This window comes from Notechis scutatus, chromosome 1, assembly GCF_049901735.1.
Source record: "Notechis scutatus isolate UNSWTSFEM ecotype Mainland chromosome 1, rNotScu1.2, whole genome shotgun sequence".
Taxonomy (NCBI): Eukaryota; Metazoa; Chordata; class Lepidosauria; order Squamata; family Elapidae; genus Notechis; species Notechis scutatus.
In genome coordinates, this window is record NC_142009.1 from 328049491 (window position 1) to 328069659 (window position 20169).

General features: G+C 41.1%; 1 protein-coding gene across 1 annotated transcript in view; it reads left to right on the forward strand.

Moving 5' to 3' along the window:
* The first annotated feature begins 625 nt into the window (after positions 1 to 625).
* The window catches only part of ZAP70 (zeta chain of T cell receptor associated protein kinase 70), a 40847-nt gene continuing 21303 nt past the window's right edge, over positions 626 to 20169 (forward strand). Inside the window, exons 1-6 of the mRNA XM_087952645.1 lie at positions 626 to 724; positions 5386 to 5836; positions 6988 to 7148; positions 12211 to 12349; positions 14574 to 14655; positions 20125 to 20162. Of these exons, the coding sequence (XP_087808771.1) occupies positions 5435 to 5836; positions 6988 to 7148; positions 12211 to 12349; positions 14574 to 14655; positions 20125 to 20162 (822 nt within the window). The 5' untranslated portion in view covers positions 626 to 724; positions 5386 to 5434. The remainder of the gene's footprint in view (positions 725 to 5385; positions 5837 to 6987; positions 7149 to 12210; positions 12350 to 14573; positions 14656 to 20124; positions 20163 to 20169) is intronic.

Below are 20169 nucleotides of genomic sequence, written 5' to 3' on the forward strand. Positions count from 1 at the left end.
AAAGGTCTACCTAGTTTATAGGATGCTATGTGCATCCAGATCAGTCTCTATTTCAACCCTTTAACAATTTCAAAATCTATATCATTCTATATCTATATATTTGTTCTTTTTTTAAGAAGCAAAAGAATTTGAGTGAATCCTTACTGTTAGGAACAGGTGTAAAACATCCATATACATGCCATTTTTGGATAGTGAGATGAGAGGCATATAAATTGAATTAAAAATAAAATAAAATTAAAAATATGTTGGGCCTTCCATAGTGATCTGGCAGTCAGGGACATAAACTGGTAGTTTTTCAGACCAGGCAGGATAGAAATGGCTCCACCAGTTGAATTTTGGCTTGCTGAGCAGCTCTGACAAAGTACAGATGCCCTGTTGGTGAAGGAAATGACAAGTGTGTTTTAAGGTCACGGTTGTATTCTTCAGAGCATCATGAATTCCGTTTGCATTCATTTAAATGTGCTCCTTTCAAACTTTCCTGCCTTAGTAAGGAGGAAATCAGGTTTTCACTTGAAAGTGAAGCCTCCCAGTGACGTCACAGGCGCAGCCAGCGTTTTGAGGGCAAACAGCTCTGCCCTGCCCACATGGCCACCCAAACGCTGTTCTGCTGTGTGTGTGTGAGAGAGAGCATCTCTAACTGCATGTTCTTTTATTTATTGGTTCTGTGAAAAGAACAAAAAGACCGAAGGAAGGTCTCTTTTGTCTACCTGTTTTTTGAAATCAGGTAAGTAAGATTATCTGGAGATGAAGCGAAAGGGTAACGGCTGCTAAACTTCAGTTCCATTTGTCATTCTCAATTCTGGGTCTTTGTTTGATAACATTTGACAAGGGAACGTGTAGTGATCAAGGACCATTTTTCATTTACTCCAAACTGTGGCTTATTCATGGTTTAGTGGTCTTTTTCATTTTTGTTTTGCGCTGTTAGGAGAAATGCCACAAGGCTTAAAAATTGGGGGGTATGCATATTCTTAAAATCGTCTCCTTTTATGTGTTAATTTTTCATAGATATGAAATGCCAGAGTTTTTTTTAACTGTTTGTCAAGGGATGAGGAAGAATTTCATTTCTAACAGTGGGCTATTGACTCTTCGGCTGCTGTCAGCAAAGTAGTTGCCTTATGCCTTCATATAGTTCTAAAACTTAACCCTGAACAGATAGACAACAAACTTAATTCTACTTCTTCTACAAATAGTTTGGCGTTAATACAGTTAATTATTTCATGTATCTTATCCCCAAAGACTTTTATTTTAGGGCGTTCCCATCAAAGATGTAAATAAGTTCCTTTTTGTGCATCGCTTTTCCAAACATTTGGGAAGCATGTGATTTTGTAACTTTTCTGAGTCGGAGTGTAATGCCGTTTATAGGTGAGGAATCCTCCTTAAGAGATGTAGGAATAGCTCAGAACAGTTTTTTTCCCCCCTGCCCTACAATTTCCTAAATTGGTTGATGCCTCCCAAATTTCTTTCCAATTTATTTTATATACTGTATAAATAGTGTAAATTTTAGAAGCTGCTCTATTCAATTCACCTAAATTTTTAAATATTTTTAAAAATATGCTTTTTTCCCTAAAGGTTGAATTTTCAGGTAACTATTTTCACCTTTCTTAGGAAAAGCAACCCCTTTTCTCGGCTGTATTTCTCTGATCTATCTCATGAGTATGATAGGCTTCAATTATCCTTAGCTGCACCCCTGCTATAAAGCCGGGGATACAATTTTGAAAATAAACCATAAAGTTAAGAAATGGATCGGCAACAGGGACAGCATGTTTTATGTCCATCTAGTGTTCTGCTGACTCAAGGAGGAGCAGAGAGAATGGTAACTTAATACTTCAGAAAGTCCCTACAATGAATCATTGGCCTGATCCAGCGTAGGAATTATTCTTTTGTGGAGAACTAATGGCAGGGCCCCACAAAATCACCTAGTTCAGAGTTCAGAAAATTGCTAATAACAACTACATCGTCTGCAAATGCCTGTAATTTATGTATTTCTTTATTTATTTCCAAACTTTTTATCTCCATATCTTGTCTGATATTTCTATTTAATACCTCCAATGTCAATATAAATAATAGTGGTGACAAGGGACACCCTTTTCGTGTACTTTTTCTTAAAATAGCAACCTTCTCTTGTCATATCTCCATTTATCATCACTTGCTTGTAATATATCGCCTTAATTGTATTAATAAATCTTTCCCCAAAATCCATATCTTTCAGTTGTGCTAACATAAACTACCAGTTGGGATTATCAAATGCTTTCTGTGCATCCAAGAGAATCAACGCCATTTGCTTCCCTGGATGTGTTTCATAGTACTCCAACGTATTTAGGATTATTCTCATATTAAAGAGTTCAGAAAATTGCTAATAACAAGTTGGATTATTGATCAGGCGTGTAGTTTTGTCTGTGTACATAGTAACCATCCATAGTTTCAAACCGAGATCATATGCTCTGCTTTTGAACCATAGCAAGCTCTCAAGTAAGAGCCTTTGTGATTAATAATTTCCAAAAGTACCAGGGAGACTTCTTATTTCTGAATGCCAACATATGCCAGCATGTAAATATATATAAGTTAGCCCTTCAAGGTATTTATTTTTATTTTATTTTTTACTAAATATATATAAGTTAGCCCTTCAAAGTAGTCCAGACTAAAAGTATGATCATGATTATTAACTTTATTTTTATTGTAGGGTTGCATTAACAGAATCTTGCAAGTCTGAAAGTACCTCTCCTATCCTTGAATTTACTTTCCTGCAAACTAGAAAGCCTCTGAGATGCTTTCTCCACCCTTTATGCTTCGGACACAGGTTTCATTTCCCAGAATATTGTCCAGGCTGCAGTTCTTCCTCCTATCTCCCAAGGTCATTCTCACATACCATTACAATATATTGCTATTCCAAGCATAACATTGGATATGTAATAGCTCGTATGTGCCCCATCTATGTTTCTCACTCTCTCTTACTATCTATCTATCTATCATCTATCTATTTAACTTATTTAGGAACCACCCATCTCTCTCACAGAGAGATTCTGGCAGTGTGCAAATGAAATATTAAAAACAGTATACAGGTAGTTCTTGACTTACAACAGTTCACTTAGTGACCATTTAAAATTACAACAGCAGTGAAAAAAGTGACATGACCAATTTTTATAATGTTTGTAGCATCCCATGGCCATGTGACAAAAATTCAGATGCTTGGCAACTGGTCTATACTTATAATCTTTGCTATATCCCAGGATCGTGTGATCACCTTTTGGAAGGAGGGAGGGAGGGAGGAAGGAAGGAAGGAAGGAAGGAATAAGTCTTACAAAAGTAGTTACCAGGGCATGTCTGAACCATGGGATGTAGGGTTTGTGGATGAAACCAGGTAGATGTTGGCTTGAAGAGAGATAAGCATTCCCTGTGCTTTTAACTATTCCTCCATATCTGTTGTTGATCGACTACAGTTTTGTTACAACTGATATTGTTTCTTTAAGCCATCAAAGATAGAATATATTGGATAGAGTTTCTGGGAAATAATGGAATAATGGTAGAATGTAAGTAAAATATAAGCAAGTAAATTGAAGAAGATCTTATTAGTGGCAGGGGAAACAAAATTGCTTGCCCAGCATAATAAGTTGCAAAAAAAAAAAAAAAAAATATCTGAGAGATGAACAAAGCTCTTTTTCTTGTCTGTGTTAACTGAATAGAACCTGCGGTGTCTATTGGCATTTAAAATAAAAGAGGGAATTTTTTTCCTTCAATAATTTATGGAATTCCAAAGAGCATTATGGGTTACTGCCAGTGCTGGAAAAAGAAATTTAGGATTGCACAGATACTTGTGCCAACACAGCAGAAGTCTATTTATGTATGGGGCTTTTATTCAAAGTGGTTGCATTTGCTACTTTACAGGGATTTAAATATTTATTTATTTATTTGATTTGTCAATCGCTTACAAAATAATAGGCATAAGTATAAACATGAGTAAGAATACAGGAAATAGGTACGAATAAATGGAGACGATAGGACAGGGACGGTAGGCACGATGATGCACTTATGCACCCCCACCGAAATATCTCTTAGGAATGGGTTGAGGTCAATAGTGGATAGTTTAAGGATAAAGGAGTGGGGGTTTGGGGATGTGACAACAGAATCAGGTAGTGCATTCCAGGCATTGATCACTCTGTGGCTGAAGTCGTACTTTCTGCAATCAAGTTTGGAGCGTTTTACATTGAGTTTGTATCTGCTGTGTGCTCTTGTATTGTTGCAGTTGAAGCTGAAGTCGTCATTGACTGGTAGGACATTGTAGCAGATAATTTTGTGTACTATGCTTAAGTCCAACCTCCATGTATAAAGCAGTCTAAATATAAGAGACTAGGTGTAAAAAAGGGAAAATGCTGTTGTTGCTCTGGTTCAATCCTTTGCTGCTGTTACCACTGGGGTGTTTAAATCTCATTTAATAAGACGGTCTTTTTCTACATTTTACCATTCAGATCAATGAAGAGGCAAATAGTACAAACCTTTACAGATTTTAAAGGGTCTGTACACCTTTGCTTTTGCCTGAGGATTCCTTCACCGCAACAAATACCTATTTTTAATGTATTTTCGGTGAATAGAATGTGTGAAATATTTTTCTTTAGGGGGCAAAATCCAGACACCCACCGAGACCCAACCTACCTGCTCTGTTTACTTGCAGCCATCACTGGCTGGTTTCCTGCCACAATTTCCTGCTTATGAATGTCACAAATGGCTGTTTTGACTTTGAAAAGAAGAGAAAAAAAATATACTCTGGGCTTTAGGACTGGATGGTGATGAGGTGAGAATGTGCAGGTCCCAACAAGCAGGTTATCTTAAACCAGGTTCTTTAAAGTCTTTTGGTGGTTTAGGAGCTTGAGTCTGTCCACCATTTTCTCACTGAATAGTAAAACTATAAACAACGTCCCCCTCCTCCTCCTCTTCCCTGATTTTTCTCCTTCGCTTCCATATCTTTCTCCTCCTTCCTGATCTCTTCCTCTTCCTCCTCCTCCTCCTCCTCCTCCTCCTCCTCCTGTTTGTCCATTGGAACCCATCAAATGGAAGTATGAGAATATAGAAATAACTCTAATCTTACATTTTTTACTCCATCCCCCCAGAGTTCTTAACCCTCAAAACTTCCATGTGCATCTTTTACTCAACCTTCAAAAACTTTTAGAGGCAGCTGCTTTCTGAGATATGATTTTGGTTTTTTTTTTAAAGGTAAATAATCAAAGAAAGATAGATAGGAGCATACTTATTTTGCTACTGTCCTCTTTCTGCAAGCGAATTTGTTTCTGAAGATTGTATCATTTTTGTCCAAAGGAAACTAAGGAGAGGTGCCTTGGCAGGTATATATTTTCTTTTTTTTTGTTAATCACGAGGTTCACCTTTTCTTTTTAGACATTTTTAAACTATAGCACATTGTGGTGGAACCAGCCACGCTCTCCAGATGCCCAATCCAGCCGCCCATCTACCTTTCTACTTTGGCAGCATCTCCCGGTCAGATGCCGAGGATCACCTCAAACTGGCAGGGATGTCGGATGGGCTATTCTTGCTGCGACAGTGCCTTCGCAATCTTGGCGGCTATGTCCTCTCTATGGTGCACAAACTCCAGTTTCACCATTACTCCATCGAGCGTCAGATGAATGGGACCTTTGCCATCTCTGGAGGGAAAGCGCACTGTGGCCCCGAAGAGCTCTGCGAATTTTATTCCAAGGATGCAGACGGACTTTGCTGTCCTTTGAAGAAACCTTGCAACCGTCCTAATGGCCTGGAACCCCAGCTGGGGATTTTTGATAACATCCGGGAGAATATGGTCCGCGAATACGTCCGGCAAACGTGGAACTTAGAGGTATGAGCATCAGTTTGATTTTTTTTTTCCCATTAGAGAATTTATTTCTTTTTATATGTTTTATATGAGATGGCTTACAAAATCCAACACCTATTGACAAAAGTAAATTCCCAATAATGCTATATTTTATGTACAGTACACACACACACACACACATACACACACACACACACACACACACAGAGCCCCCTGACGCACACACAGAGGGAGAGGGGGGGGGAGAGACAGAGAGACAAACACACACATATTCACCTGTATTCACTTATGCACATTTTGAGAATGATTTTGAAAAACCGCTTTGAAAGTCATACAAGCTCAATTCCTCTTTGCTGCTACCTATTAAAACCACTATGTCTTTTTTTCAGGTCTCTGAATGTAAAAAAAAAAAAAGATATGGCTGTGTTAATGAATAGCTCTTCATGAGCAAAGCAACAAATTGCAATAGCTGGCAGGTTAACATCACCTCTTAGAGATAAGCATTCCAGGCTGGGTCTGGCAAGGGAGGGAACAACGAGATGAGCCTCCTTTGACTAACATGATTGAAGCACAAACAACAGAGTTAATTATGGGTGGGAGGCAGTTGGAAGGGCCTATTACCTGTGCAAGGGCTAAATTGATTAATGATATATAAATGCATGGATCTCTGTAATGGTAGCTTAATATTCTTGATGATGTCAGCAGAGGTTGACGAAAGCTTAGTAAGTACAATAAATATGAGTTTTAGTTCCGAGAGAGAGAGAGAGAGAGAGAGAGAGAGAGAGAGTCAGTGTTTTTTAGAATGGTTTGATTCCAAACCATTCCAAAACACTGAATTTATATTTTTTAGGGAGGAATGTATAGTTCCAGAATATCCTTTCCTCTTTTGCACTGAATTTAATTGTAGAAATTAAACTGCCAGGTTTAGGGTTGGGGGTAAATTAGTTTTGTACTGAAATATTCTTCTACGTTATGCCTGACCCCCATCCCACTCCCAACTTTTTCTATTCAGATTGCTGGGGAAAATATTAGATTGAATTTTATCCATTTATCCAAACATACTTTAGGGCAGAAAAATAGCAAACTTCCCCATCCATTGTTACTTATCTCCCATGTTTTAATAATTCCCAATAATGCGAAAGATAATTTCCCTCCCCCTCTTCTTTTTTTTATAGGGAGAAAATCTTGAAGTAGCAATCATAAGCCAAGCACCTCAAGTGGAGAAACTTCTGGCCACCACTGCTCATGAGAAAATGCCTTGGTACCATGGCCCCATCTCCCGAGAGCAAGCTGAGAGCCGGCTCTACTCAGGAGCACAGCCTGATGGGAAATTCTTGTAAGCATTTAAGGATCCCTTTAGTTCTGGATAATTTTTTTTTCCTCCCCACTACCTGCAGTTCCATATTTAAGACACACACATTTGCATAATTATAGTATTGTGGCCTGTCGGCCACCGGCCCCTCCAGCAATTGAATCAGAGGAGGAGGAGCTGTGAGAGACAGGGTCAGCATCAGTGGTGGGATTCAAATATTTTTGCCACCGGTTCAGTGAGCGTGGCTTAGTGGGCGCGCTTTACACACGTGCACACACTTGGTGTGCATGCGTGTGCCAAATGCGCACTTTGCGCAGGCACAGAGGCGTTCTAACTCGCCTCCTACAAGCCTGCACGATCCCAGTTGCTGGAGCAGCTGCCACGCAGCCCTATTCTGTGCCGCGCAAAGCAGCTGCGCTTCAAATTCAGTGGATAAAGGTGAGTATGGGAGCCAGGGTGGGCAGGCGGGCCCAACATCAGAGCGGCAGAAAGAACCAGTTTGGTCTCCACTGCTCATCGCTGCTACTGGCTCACCAGAAACGGGCCGAACTGGTAGAATACCACCACTGGTCAGCATCAGGACAACTTGGGAACTCCGAGGGGGAAGAGGGAATGGAGCTGGCAGAGAGAGAGAGAGAGGCAGAGGCAGAGGCAGAGGCAGAGCCTGGGCTGCCCATCAGCCCTCAGATGGAGAGTCAACAGCCCCCAGATCTGGAGGTGGTTGATGATGAAGAAGGGGAGGAACAGCTGAGTCCAGTGCCTGATGCACGGCTGCACAGAAGGCAGAGGAGAACTATTCAGCCTGTCCTGTACAAAGGCAGATAGATCAACTCCACCAAGCATCCACACAAAGTCTTTTTTATTGGTTCATCAGGCATCCTGTCAACTCACATTTATGGTGAGGTTCTTCTTAATGTCCAATCCTTTGCATATCTGAATTGTGGTGTAGGAAGATAATAAGGTCTCAACCCCATGACGATTGAAGAAGCCGCATGGTAATGGCTTCAGGCAAGAGTGAGGGAGCCTCCCCCAACCCAACAAGGGTCAATTTAGTGACCAATCAGGATTACAGATGTGACCACATGACATGGAGTACATTTCCCAGGATACCTTAACTACATTTACCATGAGGCATTCCCTTAAGGGGACAGCTCTCAAATCCTAACTAACTATCCCATATCCCATTAACTTTAAACTGTCTGGACAGTTGGAAAGCCGTGGGTCAATCCTGGGGAAGGGAGAGCCACCGGTGCTAGAGAGGCCCCCCTCTAGCTTTGGGGATAAAAGGCAGGAGGCAGGGATGAATAGGTGTGGCACATAACTATTCATCTTCCGGCTGGACAGACTTGTTAGCCTGCGAGAGAAACTTATTTTCAGGGCTACTGGCGCTCCTAATAATTTTTTGAGTTCATGTCAGAGGGTTTGTCGAGTTTGGGGAACTGGGTCAGAACATCTACATTCTGGCTAAGCAGCCTTTTATAGGCAGTCCTTGACTTACAACCAATCTATTTATTGAGCGTTCAAAGTTACAACGGTGTTGAAGAAAATGGCTTATGACTGGTCCTCACACTTGTGCAACTGTCGCAGAGTCCCCACAGTCACGTGATCAAAATTTGGGTGCTTGGCAACTGGTATATATTTACAACAGGTTTCAGCATCCTGGGGTTCGTGTGATTGGCGTTTGCAACCTTCTGACAAGCAAAGTCAATGCAGGAAGGTGGTGGATTTGTTGAACAACCACGTGATTCATTTAGCTACCATGATGATTTGTTTAACAACCATGACAAAAGATCCCAGGGTCATGTGATTACTTTTTGCCACCTTCTGACAAGCAAAGTCAATGGGGAAGCCGGATTCACTTAACAACTAAGTCACTAACTTAATAATTGCAGTGATTCACTTAACAATGGTGGCCAGAAAGCTTGTAAAACGGGCAAAATTCACTTAATAAGGGTCTCACTTAACAACAGAAGTTTTGCGGTCAATTGTGTTGGTATGTTGAGGACTACCTATATCAGTGGTGGTTAACCTTTTTGGGCTCCTGTGCCAAAGATTGTGCGTGTGCTCGCGTATGCGCGCTCACGTGGCAACACCCAGAAGACAATGCGTGCCCCCCCATGCCCTTTGCGCATGTGTACGCAATCCCCGGCCCCCTTACCTGCACTGCACCTCCCAGCTGATTTTCAGCTGGTTTGAGGCCTTTTTCGGCCTCCTAGGCTTCAGGAAAGCCTCTGCAGCCTGAAAAATAGGCCTGTTTCATTATTTCCAGTATACAGGAAGTGATGAAATGGGCCTATTTTTCAGGCTGCAGAGGCTCTCCTGAAGCCTAGGAGGCCGAAAAAGGCCTCAAACCAGCCGAAAATCAGCTGGGAGGCATGCACATGTGCAGTGAGGTAAGTTTGCCTGCGGCTCACATGCCGGCACAAATGGCTCTGCGTGCCACCTGTGGCACATGTGCCATAGGTTCGCCATCACGGACCTATATCAAACCACATGCATTCATTTATTTTATTTTATGTTATTTGTCAATTGATTACAAGATAATAGGTATAAGTATAAACATAGTTATGAATACATGGATACATGTAAAGTAATATATGAAATCTTAGGACAGTAAAACTCAGCCAAATCTTGCAATCCTTAGACCAAGGCTTAAACCAGTCAGTCATATTTACATGTTGTGAATTGGGTGTTAATGAATAATAAATACACGGTTAACTCTGATTCAGGGGGAGCCTCTTTGAATAGATTATTCTATTCTGTTCCCTCAGGGATTAGACTCACCAGGGATTTCTTTTGTCTTTGTTATAAATGATTGATTTTGTGTTTAATGTACACAAAACACAAACAGTGTTTAATGTATAAACATTCGTTAAAATTGGTACAATTGCAATCATTTAAAAACTTTGGTCTGCAAGGTATTTGAATCAGTTGTAAAATGCCAAAATAATCCCTTAAAATTATAATTTACTTCATAATAATTTCTTAGCAATTAAAATCATTCAAATTTAAGATTTCAATTGTTTAACCATGTTATTCTAGGATTTTGGAACATACCATCAGGCAATATCCAAGCCAGCTTTGTCACTAGCTTTTTCAAAATATCAGTTATTAGGATTTGTAGTGAAAGTATGTGTCTCTTTTTTATATATAAAATTACTGTTTATACTATATTTATTTACATCTCCAGGGAACTAGTTTTCTAAAAATGGTCATGTCTTTCTAAAAACTGCATTGGCAGCAGTTTCTCAATAGTTTCTCTAGTGAGTCCAATAAATCTCATTCTGTCAACAGTCCAAAATATCCTGAGAGCATCCAGTTCCAAGGCATTTTGAGAAAGTCGGATGATAGGCCTAGAGGCATTTCATGGGAAATTAAAATTGAACTGAGAAATCACTATATCTTAAGTGGGCTTGTATATCTCTCTTGCTGGAGAATTTCCCAGTGCTTCCTAAGGAAGGGAGTGAAATTGATTAAGTTTGCATTTCAATGCAAATGTATTTAGCCTTATATTTTAAAAGTGATATAAACAAAATATTCTTTTTTTGCCCTCCATGATGTTAAAATCTTATCTCCTGCAGTCTAACATTAAAATTTTATATCTAAAATGTTTTTGTCTGTGGCAGACATAATTGATTGGTGCAATACTAGTAACTTTGTTATGCATGGATATATAACGTGCGGTCCTTGGTACTCTCAGAATTTGGATGTTTTCTTGCAACAGACGTTTCATTACTAAACTAGGGAACATCATCAGTGCTGTTGAAGTTGGTGTTGGTGATGTTACTTAGTTTGATACTAGAATAATTGAAAAAAAAGTAAATGGGGCAAAATACATCGACTTACAATAGCTCAATTCCTTCCAAAATTACAACACACTGAAAAAAGTGACTTATTCCTGTTTTTCACACTTATGACCATTGCATTATCCCCATGGTCACATGATCAAAATTCAGATGCTTGGTAATTGACACATATTTATGATGGCTACAATTTTCTGGGGTCATGTGATCACTTTTTGCTACCTGCTGAGCAAAAACAATGGGGAAGCCAGATTCATTTAAGATCCACGTTACTAACTTAATAATGCAGTGATTGACTTAAAAAGTGTGGCAAGAAAGATTGTAAAATGGGGCAAAATTCACTTAACCAGTGCCTCATTTAGAAATTTTGGGCTCTATTGTGGTTGCAAACCAAGGACTATCTATATAAGAGGCAAATCTGCAAAAATCTGTGTTATGTTTGAAGAAATCAGCACAAAAATGCACAAGTTATCACAATAACAGAATAATAGAGTTGGAAGGGACCTTGAAGATCTTCTAGTCCAACCCCTTGCTCAGGCAGAAAATCTTGTACGATTTCAGAGAAATGGTTGTCCATCTTTTCTTAAAAACTTCTGGTATTGAAGCATCCACAGCTTCTGGAGGCAAATTGTTCCACTGATTAATTGTCAGGAAATGTCTCCTTAGTTCTAGGTTGGTTCTCTCCTTGATTAGTTTCCACCCATTGCTTTTTGTTCTACTGTTAGGTGTTTTGGAGAATAGCTTGACTCCCTCTTCTTTATGGCAACCCCTGAGACATTGGTATATTGCAGTCATGTCACCCCTTCTTTTCATTAAACTAGACATACCCAATTCCAGCAACTGTTCCTTATATATTTTAGTCTCCAGTCCCCTAATCATCTTCGTTGTGCTTCTCTTCATTCTTTCTAGAGTCTCAAAATCTTTTTTACATTCATGGTGACCAAAACCAAATGCAGTATTCCAAGTGTGGCCTTACCGAGGCATTATAGAGTGATATTAACACTTTGTGTGATCTTGATTCTATCCCTCCGTTAATGCAGCCTAGGACAATTTAATCTAAACGTTTTTTTAAACAAAAGTTCTGAGACTCATTCTATTGATAGATTTGCAAAAAAAAAAAAAAAAAAGAGGGGAGGAGACCCAGATAAATATTAACGTGACAGATTTGCATGTAAGAGAAAGCTGACAGAATTACCAATCTGTTTTAAGTTGCTGCATCGGAATCGTACAGTTCGTTTGTGGAAATGTAGCTATTTCTAGTCTTCCTCTCCTTTTCCCATCAGGTTGAGACAAAAGAAAGAACAAGGAAGCTACGCCCTCTCCCTTGTATACGGAAAGACTGTTTATCACTATCGAATAGTACAAGGAAAATCAGGGAAATACTCTGTAGAAGATGGAACCAAATTTGATACACTGTGGCAGGTGAGATTGCAGTGAAGAATGAGTGCTTTGCTTGCTTGTTTGCTTATTTATAACCTACCTTTTGTTTATAAATAACCCGTTGGTGAACATATCCAACCAGGGATGGGATTCTACTGGTTCGGACCGGTTTGGGTGAGCCCCTTGTTCCAAAGATCAGCTGGTAGTGTTGAGATGTGGGCCCACCCAGCGGTGCGTTTCACAAATTTTTTACCACCGGTTTGGTGAGCGTGGCTTGGTAGGCATGCTTTGCGCATGTGCATGCGCCAAACATGCACTTTGCACAGGTGCAGAGGCTTTCTGACTCACCTCCTGCAATCCTACACTCTCCCTGTTGCTTCAGCATCTGACACGTGGCAATCTGTTGTGCCGCGCAATGCAGCTGCGCTTCAAAAGCAGGACATGAAGGTTAGTATGGGAGCCCGGGCGGGTGGGTGGGCCAAACAGCACACCGTCGGAGAGAACCGGTTCAGTCTCCACTGCTCATTGGACCTACCGGCTTGGCAGAACCAGATCGAACAGGTAGAATACCACCACTGGACCCGCCTGCCCGTCCCTGCTCTTTCCTGTGCTTTATTGCCTTTTGTTAGAGCACAGCTGATTCTTGTGACAGAGTGGTTTCCCGCGCCTCAGCTGTTTTATTCACAGGGACTGCAGTAGAAGGTATTTGTGCTTTTTTAAATGCGGAGCACACACAAAGCGCACAATCATCAAACTGGTTTGTATACCGGTAGAATCCCACCCCTGTATCCAACATACCTTCCTCCTCCTATTTTCCCCATAACAATAATCCTATGTGGTGAATTGGGCTGAGAGAAGGTGACTGGTCCAAAGTCATTCAGCTGGCTTTCATGGTTAAGGCAGAACTAGAACTCACAGTCTCCCACTTTCTAGCCCGGTGCTGTATTGGCTCTCTGGTTGGTAAGTGGAAAAAACTTACCAACCAAAGTGTCTTCTTTGGTTGATAAGTTTCTGTTTGTAGCTCTTTGTTTTTCATACTTACAACCATTGCAGCATTCCCCACAGTCACATGATCAAAATTCGGATGCTTGGCAACTGGTTCATATTTCTCATTGTTACAATGCCCCAGGGTGATCATGTATTCACCTTTTGTGACCTTCTGATAGGCAAAGTCAATGGAAAAGATATTCACTTAAGAACCATGTTACTAATGTTAGAACTGCAGTGATTCACTCAACCAGGGTGGCAAGAAAGGTCATAAAATAAGATAAACCTCACTTAACAACTGTCTTGTTTAGCAACAGCAATTTGGGGGTGATAAGTCGAGGATTATCTGTATTGGCCAAATGAAACCCAGGAAGGGCAGCACTGCTCCAATAAGTCCCATAAAATGCATTTCTCACTTTTTCACGTATCTTTTTGAGATGTTTAATTTCCCTCCCACTTTCTCTATGGGATGCAGGAAAATAAGGATGCCAAAAAGGCCATTAAACTAAAAACCTTGGTTGTTCATTAATTTTATAGTCTCCTAGAACTGTCTTTAGTAAAGTCTTTAGTAAAGTGTACAAACCAGCATTTGCATTTCCTGCACTGGGTGAGGAGAGCACACCTTTCTCCTTCTGTCCTGGCCACGTTTTAGAGAGGCATGATTGAGAACGTTTTAACAAACTGCATCCCTGTTTGATGGCAGCAATGCCTCAGATAGAAAGTCCATACAGAGAGTGGTAAGGACAGCTGAGAAGATTATAGGAAGCTCGCTTCCTGTCATTCAAGATCCCGCTTATAAGTGCTATGTGCTTACAGCTCAAAGCATGGTTAGAGATCCCACACATCCCCTTCTTTCTGTTGCTCACCTCTGGGAGGAGGTTTTGAAGTATTTCTAGCAGGACTTCCAGGTTCTGAAACAGCTTTGTTCCTTTTGCCATTCGCAGGATTCTTTTTCCCCCCTGCCATGCATAGGTATACATTCGAACTAGACTGTCATGTTTCTCTGTGTCATATATGTATGGCGGGTTATATAATGCATAAGCATAATGGTTACCTTTGGAGACTGGATGCAACAAAATTTCATTTTAATATATGCTGATTCGTGTACATTTGAAAGCAGCAATAAAGCTTTTTTCTCTCCTCTCCTCTCCTCTCCTCCCCTCCCCTCCCCTCCCCTCCCCTCCTCTCCTCTCCTCTCCTCTCCTCTCCTCCCCATCCCATCCCATCCCATTCCTTCTCTTTCCTCTTATGCTCTTCTCCTTCAACATTCTTTCATCAGCTGGTTGAGTATCTCAAACTCAAACCTGATGGCCTTATCTATTATCTGAAGGAAAGCACCCCAAATCCTGAAATGCAATCAGGTAAGGTTTTAACTTCTCTCCTATATCTGAGAAAAGGATTGGCAATTCTGGTTATTTTCTTCCCGGGGTATATATGTTTTAGTTATCATAAAATCTATATTCCTTAAAGATTGTATTACAGTTTTTTTTTTTAAAAAAAAAAAGGAACTGCAGAGAAGGATGGTATCAGAGTTTGTCTAAGCTAACATCCTTCAGATGATGTAGGCTTCAACTCCCCAAATTTCCTCCCCTAGCATAGTAGCAAGGGGAAAAGTGATATTGGCTAAGGCAGAGGTCTCCAAACTTGGCAACTTTAAGACTTCTGGACTTCAACTCCAGAATTCTGGGAGTTGAGGTCCACAAGTCTTAAAGTTGCCAAGTTTGGGGACCCCTGGGCTAAGGGAATCTAGGAATTTATTGTCCACACATCTGGAGGGCTCTACTGTACTGATAGATTTGGCATTAATTAGAGGGTCTGGGATTTAGTTGGTCAATCAGACCATTAGAATTGACTGGCATTAACTTGGGTAGGATAGTGGTCTAGAACAGGGGTCGCCAACCTTTTGGATCCCAGGGCCCACCAAATTCATACTTTTAAATCCCAAGGACCACTAATACGATTTTCTTTTAAAAAAAAGCTAATATATTTAATATAATTTTTAAAATTAAATATAAATTATATATATATATATATATATATATATATATATATATATATATATATATATATATATATATATATATATATTCTTAAGTTTTCATGGTACTTACAAGTATGGTATTCGGCTTGGTTCGGGTATTTTCCCACGTCATTGTAGTTGTTCTTTTAAAGTTGTAGCAACGTTTCAGCAGAATCTCATCTGCCATCATCAGGCTTCTGTATTGTGTCCGTCTGTGAGTCAGACTTTTACAGTGGTTTCAGATTTAAATTTGGGGCAGCCTATTGCTGTGCCAGAATGGTTTTTCTTCATCCTGATTGGTTGGGAGTCTTGGTCTGTGTTTATTGGTCTCGGAGTTTGCTGTGTTCTGCTTGATTGGTGTCTCTAATATCTTCTGTCTGTTTTTGGCTCTTTTTGTATCTTGATTGGCTGGCAGCATTGTGTTGCTTTATTGGAGGCCTTTAGTGCAGCTTGGCTTCGGGTAAATGGACGGCTATCATTAGTTAGGAAGCTGGGTTTCATCTGGGTGCCTGGTTGGGATGTGTTTGAGCTGGAAGTATCAGGGGGGATCTGTTTGTGCCCAGGTGTTTGCCTGGCTTGTGGTGTGGAGATTTTTTTGTTTGTGAGTGCAGGCTTCCAAATGATTGACAGCCTGGTGGAATCATCTCTTCTATTCATGCTTTCTGGTCTTTTTTCAATCTCTATGGCTTCTCTGATGATTCTGTGATTAGGGTTTTCTATAGTGGCCAGGGTTTTGGTGTCATTGAAGTTGATGCTATGACCTGTGGCTTCCATGTGTTGGACTAGTGAGGAAGTGTGTTCCAGCTTTTTGACTGCTGGTTGGTATTTATTTTTGATGACCAATAGAAGAATAAGCACCCGCCTGGATGAACACAAAAATGCAGTCAAAAAGCTGGAACACACTTCCTCACTAGTCCAACACATGGTGTGTCCTAGTGTGCCATCTACCAGAGGAAACACCATATACCAGAAGAAAACACACACCAACCGCTACCTCAATGCCCAATCCCACCACCACCCAGCACAGATAAACTCCGTGGCCAAAACACTAATTGCTAGAACCAAACGCCTGGCAGACAAGACACACATAAAAACTGAACTATGCACCCTGACTAAAGTACTGACAGCCAACGGCTTCCACAAAAGCAAAATCACCAGCTTGATCCACAAAAACACACTGAGACATAATGGAGACCTAGAAGATGAACAGACCTATGGAACAGCTGTCCTGCCCTACATAAGAGGTACTACAGACAAAATCAGTAAGAAAGCAGGCAAAGCCATGGTAGTGTCCTGAGTTGCTTGCTTTTCCACTACTGCCTCCTCCTCCTCTCTTCCAGCACCTCCTTTTCTGGGTAGGGCGATTCTTAACTAACCGTGCATGCTAAGGCAACTCAGGATGCTCCTGCTGCGGCAACTTTGCCTGCATTTCCGATGAGGTAGTTTCAAGGCACTCAGACTCTTTCCCAAAACAAATTGAGTGTAATTAATGGACCATGAACAGTAAGTGGCCCAGGGGAGAACAGGGGATTTTACTTATGTTGCTTCATGCGCGAAAACTTCAGAACCGGCTTTGCTTCTTCTGTGCCTGATGTGGAATTATCAGTAAAATATTGTCCCAGAAGTTCCTTTTGCTGCATATGTATATTTCCCACGTCATTGTAGTTGTTCTTTTAAAGTTGTAGCAACGTTTCAGCAGAATCTCATCCTATCCTATCCCCATAAGTCAGGGCATTCAATTTTATAGGTGTTTATATACATATCATTAGTTAGGAAGCTGGGTTTCATCTGGGTGCCTGGTTGGGATGTGTTTGAGCTGGAAGTATCAGGGGGATCTGTTTGTGCCCAGGTGTTTGCCTGGCTTGTGGTGTGGAGATTTTTTGTTTGTGAGTGCAGGCTTCCAAATGATTGACAGCCTGGTGGAATCATCTCTTCTATTCATGCTTTCTGGTCTTTTTCAATCTCTATGGCTTCTCTGATGATTCTGTGATTAGGGTTTTCTATAGTGGCCAGGGTTTTGGTGTCATTGAAGTTGATGCTATGACCTGTGGCTTCCATGTGTTGGACTAGTGAGGAAGGTGTCCAATGTTCCAGCTTTTGACTGCTGGTTGGTATTTATTTTTGATGACCAATAGAAGAATAAGCACCCGCCTGGATGAACACAAAAATGCAGTCAAAAAGCTGGAACACACTTCCTCACTAGTCCAACACATGGTGTTTCCTAGTGTGCCATCTACCAGAAGAAACACCATATACCAGAAGAAAACACACACCAACCGCTATCTCAACGCCCAATCCCACCACCACCCAGCACAGATAAACTCCGTGGCCAAAACACTAATTGCTAGAACCAAACGCCTGGCAGACAAGACACACATAAAGACTGAACTATGCACCCTGACTAAAGTACTGACAGCCAACGGCTTCCACAAAAGCAAAATCACCGGCTTGATCCACAAAAACACACTGAGACATAATGGAGACCTAGAAGATGAACAGACCTATGGAACAGCTGTCCTGCCCTACATAAGAGGTACTACAGACAAAATCAGTAAGAAACGCAGGCAAAGCCATGGTAGTGTCCTGAGTTGCTTGCTTTTCCACTACTGCCTCCTCCTCCTCTTCCAGCACTTCCTTTTCTGGGTAGGGCGATTCTTAACTAACCGTGCATGCTAAGGCAACTCAGGATGCTCCTGCTGCGGCAACTTTGCCTGCATTTCCGATGAGGTAGTTTCAAGGCACTCAGACTCTTTCCCAAAACAAATTGAGTGTAATTAATGGACCATGAACAGTAAGTGGCCCAGGGGAGAACAGGGGATTTTACTTATGTTGCTTCATGCGCGAAAACTTCAGAACCGGCTTTGCTTCTTCTGTGCCTGATGTGGAATTATCAGTAAAATATTGTCCCAGAAGTTCCTTTTGCTGCATATGTATATTCCTATCCTATCCCCATAAGTCAGGGCATTCAATTTTATAGGTGTTTATATACATGACTGCAGGCAGTTATATAAGTTGTTCTTGGTTTATAGTCATATGTTTAATGACCGTTTGAAATTAGAATGGGACTGAAAAAAGCAACTCACAACAGTTTTTCACATTTATGACCATTGCAGCATCCTCATGGTCACACAGTCAAAATGTAGGCACTTGGCAACTGCCCTGTATTTACTGTATGATTGTTGCATTGTCTCAGGGTGATGGTCACCGTTTGTGAATGTCTAACAAGCAAAGTCAATGGGGAAGCAAATTCACTTAACTGTGTCATTAACTTAACAACTGCAGTGATTCACTTAACTGTGGAAAGGAAGGTCATAAAATGGGGCAAAACTCGCTTATCCATTGTCTTGCTTAGCAATGGAAATTTTGGGCTTCGTTGTGTATACCTTCTCGGTCAGCCCATGTTATGTTTCTGCTCTGCAAACTGCACTGGTTGCCAATATCTTTCCAATTCAGTTCAACGGAGTGGTTGTAACTCTTCATGGCACAGGGCCTAGGTTATTTCTGGGACTGCCTCTCTGAATTATATCTACCCATCCATTGGTTAACAACAGGTTCACCAACGGCCAACCTGAGCCTAGGTGAACCAGTTGTTAAATTAATCCCGCTAGCAAAATGGATCCTGGGTGCTGCAATGGAGAAACAGCCAATGGAGCGGCTGGCACAAGGAAAGGAGGAGGAGCAGGGAGAAGAAAGCGGGAAAGCGGTCTTCTCATTTCCTCACACCAGCCGCTCTGTTGCCCATTTCTCCATTGCAGTGCAGTGCCCAGGATCCACTTCGATAGTGGATGGGGTGGGGTGGGAGTAATTTAACAACCAGTTCGCCCAAACCAGTCTGAACCAGCTGAATTACACCACTGTACCTATCCGGGTCCAGCAGAAGAGGGATGTTCTGGGTCCCATCTATTAGGGAGTTCATCTAGCAGAGCCTAGGAAGAGAGTCTTTTTTTGTGATGAGTTCCATTCATCCCACCCTGAGATTACATTGGCCCTGACACTTTCAACCTTTCACAGGGCCTTAAACACATGGTTCTATCACCAGGCCTGGTAGGGTCAGGAGGTGTGATGGATCCTCATACAACAATTATCACTGATCAGTTAGTTTTCATCCCAGTTATAATTTATATGTGTTGTCATTTTCTGTTTTTTAAAATGTTTTATATTGTTAGGTGCTCAGAGTCATGAACCTCTGATGGGGAGCCATGCCAAGTGAAAAAATGAATTAATGAATATGCTACTGATCACTAAGAGGCACTACATCAGGGGTCTTCAAACTTGACAGCTTTAAGGCTTGTGGACCTCAACTCCCAGAATTCCTCCTCCAGTCGTGTTAGCTCAGGAATTCTGAGAGTTGAAGTCCACAAGTCTTAAACTTGCCAAGTTTGAAGACCCTTGCACTACATGATCAGTTTATCATTAGGTATAGGCTGCCTGTATATATGTCATATATTTACAACTTTTCTTGATGCAGTTGTTAAGTGAATCACTGGAGTTGTTAAGTTAATAACACGGTTGTTAAGTGAACCTGACTCCCCCTTTGACTTTGCTTGTCAGAAGGACACAAAAGGTGATCACATGACCCCAGGACACTGCAACCGTCATAAATACATGTCAGTTGCCAAGCATCTGAATTCTGATCCCGTGATTATAAGGGACGCTGCAGTGGTTGTAGCTGTGAAAAACAGGCATAAGTCACTTTTCTTAGTTCCATTGTAACTTCAAATGGTCACTAAATGAATTGTTGTAAATGGGGGTCTGCTTGTATACATAAACAAATTTCACTATTGTTCCTTTCCTCCCTTCTTTCCAACAGCTGCCACTCCAAGGCCACCAGCGCATCCATCTACATTGGTAAGTG